The sequence below is a fragment of the Salvelinus alpinus genome, chromosome 6 (genome assembly GCF_045679555.1).
Source record: "Salvelinus alpinus chromosome 6, SLU_Salpinus.1, whole genome shotgun sequence".
NCBI classification, from domain to species: domain Eukaryota; kingdom Metazoa; phylum Chordata; class Actinopteri; order Salmoniformes; family Salmonidae; genus Salvelinus; species Salvelinus alpinus.
The window spans coordinates 87824342-87828404 of NC_092091.1; the positions used below are offsets into that span (position 1 = coordinate 87824342).

Sequence of the window (4063 nt, forward strand, 5' to 3'; positions counted from 1 at the left end):
CCTCCCTCCCACACACAAAGGCAGTCAACTCTGAGACAACTGAATCAGGGCAGCGCCACATTCTGCAGGTATCATGTTCTGTTTCCATCTGGCTCTGGGAGAGATACTGAAGCTGTTATTATTTAATCAAGCCGTCACCATCAGGCCTATTTGCTGAAATATAATTGAATGTTTTCCGTAGAGTATCAGGTTTAGCTTGGCTGTCTGGAGGGAGAGGAGAGGAGAGGAGAGGAAGAGCGATGCCAGGCCAGATTGTATTCCAATGCACTGATATACCATTATGTAGCTGTTATAAATGATGGCTGTATCACTGTTATAAATGATGGATGAATCACTGTTATAAATAATGGAAATGATGGATGAATCACTGTTATAAATGATATAAATGATGGCTGAATCACTGTTATAAATGATGGATGAATCACTGTTATAAATGATGGCTGTATCACTGTTATAAATGATGGATGAATCACTGTTATAAATGATATAAATGATGGATGAATCACTGTTATAAATGATGGATGTATCACTGTTATAAATGATGGCTGTATCACTGTTATAAATGATGGATGAATCACTGTTATAAATGATGGATGAATCACTGTTATAAATGATGGATGTATCACTGGTATAAATGATGGAAATGATGGATGAATCACTGTTATAAATGATGGATGAATCACTGTTATAAATGATGGATGAATCACTGTCATAAATGATATAAATGATGGATGAATCACTGTTATAAATGATGGATGTATCACTGTTATAAATGATGGATGAATCACTGTTATAAATGATGGATTAATCACAGTTATAAATGATGGATGAATCACTGTTATAAATGATGGATGAATCACTGTCATAAATGATATAAATGATGGATGAATCACTGTTATAAATGATGGATGTATCACTGTTATAAATGATGGATGTATCACTGTTATAAATGATATAAATGATGGATGTTTCACTATTATAAATGATGGATGAATCACTGTTATAAATGATATAAATTATGGATGTTTCACTGTTATAAATGATGGATGAATCACTGTTATAAATTATGGATGTTTCACTGTTATAAATGATGGATGAATCACTGTTATAAAAGATGGATGAATCACTGTTATGAATGATGGATGAATCACTGTTATAAATGATGGATGTATCACTGTTATAAATGATATAAATGATGGATGTTTCACTATTATAAATGATGGATGAATCACTGTTATAAATGATATAAATGATGGATGAATCACTGTTATAAATGATGGATGTATCACTGTTATAAATGATGGATGAATCACTGTTATGAATGATGGATGAATCACTGTTATAAATGATGGATGAATCACTGTTATAAATGATGGATGAATCACTGTTATAAATGATGGATGTTTCACTGTTATAAATGATGGATGAATCACTGTTATAAATGATGGATGAATCACTGTTATGAATGATGGATGAATCACTGTTATAAATGATGGATGAATCACTGTTATAAATGATGGATGAATCACTGTTATAAATGATGGATGTTTCACTGTTATAAATGATGGATGAATCACTGTTATAAATGATGGATGAATCACTGTTATGAATGATGGATGAATCACTGTTATAAATGATGGATGAATCACTGTTATAAATGATGGATGAATCACTGTTATAAATGATGGATGTTTCACTGTTATAAATGATGGATGAATCACTGTTATAAATGATGGATGTATCACTGTTATAAATGATGGATGTATCACTGTTATAAATGATGGATGAATCACTGTTATGAATGATGGATGAATCACTGTTATAAATGATGGATGAATCACTGATATAAATGATGGAAATGATGGATGAATCACTGTTATAAATGATGGATGAATCACTGTTATAAATGATGGATGAATCACTGTTATAAATGATGGAAATGATGGATGAATCACTGTTATAAATGATGGATGAATCACTATTATAAATGATGGATGTATCACTGTTATAAATGATGGAAATGATGGATGAATCACTGTTATAAATGATGGATGAATCACTGTTATAAATGATGGATGAATCACTGTTATAAATGATGGATGAATCGCTGTTATAAATGATGGATGTATCACTGTTATAAATGATATAAATTATGGATGTTTCACTATTATAAATGATGGATGAATCACTGTTATAAATTATATAAATGATGGATGTTTCACTGTTATAAATGATGGATGTATCACTGTTATAAATGATATAAATTATGGATGTTTCACTATTATAAATGATGGATGAATCACTGTTATAAATGATATAAATGATGGATGTTTCACTGTTATAAATGATGGATGAATCACTGTTATAAATGGTAAAAAAGTATCTCTTTACTGAGTTTTAGCTCCTCCTATTTCAGACGTCTTTTCCCCAAACTGAATCAACAGAAAGGTCGGAGGTCAGACAGTCATTTCAGCTCTCCCTTCCCTTCTTTCCTGTTGGAAAAGCTGAGGTTCCACGAAGATCTCAGATTTCCCCATCGCTAGTGTTTGTCCGAGGCCCGTTACTGGCTTGTGGTGGAGTAAATAATATCTTCTCAAACATTCTTATCAGTTCATAAATTCCTGCTATTTCAATCTCCAGACAACAACATGGAGCCAGATGGAAACATTTTACTGTCAAGAAACAATGTTGTATGGAGGACATGAGTTCCATCAGTAATTCCCACAGTATATAGTATAATATTGTTTTATGGAGTACATGAGTTCCATCAGTATTTCCCACAGTATATAGTATAATATTGTTGTATGGAGTACATGAGTTCCCTCAGTATTTCCCACAGTATATAGTATAATATTGTTGTATGGTGTACATGAGTTCCATCAGTATTTCCCACAGTATATAGTATAATATTGTTGTATGGTGTACATGAGTTCCATCAGTATTTCCCACAATATATAGTCAGTATATAAGTATTTCGCAAAGTAAAAACTATAGCAGATGCAAATGATAATATGATACATATACAATATAGTATAATATTAGTACCTAATATAGTACTATGTTATAATTTGTAGTAAAAACTTAGTTTATAGTAGTACCTACTGTAGAGGGGACACTTCATACTGTAGTATAGTGTAGTATAGTATAGTGTAGTACTTACTGTGGGGGACACACTCATACTGCAGTATAGTATAGTATCATATATCAAATTATAGTGTAGTGTAGTATGGGATAGTATAGTACGGTATAGTATGTATAGTATAGTGTAGTACTTACTGTAGGGGACACACTCATGCTGCAGTATAGTATAGTGTAGTATAGTATGTATAGTATAGTACATTATAGTATGTATAGTATAGTATAGTACTTACTGTAGGGGACACATGCATACTGCAGAATAGTATGTATAGTATAGTATAGTATGTTATAGTATGTATAGTATAGTATAGTACTTACTGTAGGGGACACACTCATACTGCACCTCCAGGTATTTGTATGTTCCAGGACAGGGGTCAGGAAAGACATCAGGTCCAGCTACCACAACACACTGGGTACGGTTGTTACACCTGGAGACAACAATAACAACAGGTAAACATTAGAACGTGTATACAGACACACACACACTGGGTACGGTTGTTACACCTGGAGACAACAATAACAACAGGTAAACATTAGAACGTGTATACAGACACACACACACACACTGGGTACGGTTGTTACACCTGGAGACAACAATAACAACAGCAGGTAAACATTAGAACGTGTATACAGACACACACACACACTGGGTACGGTTGTTACACCTGGAGACAACAATAACAACAACAGGTAAACATTAGAATGTGTATACAGACACACACACACACTGGGTACGGTTGTTATACCTGTAATTAACAATAACAACAGGTAAACATTAGAACGTGTATACAGACACACACACACACTGGGTACGGTTGTTACACCTGGAGACAACAATAACAACAGGTAAACATTAGAACGTGTATACAGACACACACACACACTGGGTACGGTTGTTACACCTGGAGACAACAATAACAACAGA

The 4063-nt window shown here is 33.3% G+C and overlaps 1 protein-coding gene across 1 annotated transcript in view; it reads right to left on the minus strand.

The window, feature by feature from the left end:
- adgrl3.1 (adhesion G protein-coupled receptor L3.1) overlaps positions 1-4063 on the minus strand; it is a 334415-nt gene that overhangs the window by 191496 nt on the left and 138856 nt on the right. Inside the window, exon 4 of the mRNA XM_071408263.1 lies at positions 3457-3566. Coding sequence (XP_071264364.1) covers positions 3457-3566 — 110 coding nt within the window. The remainder of the gene's footprint in view (positions 1-3456; positions 3567-4063) is intronic.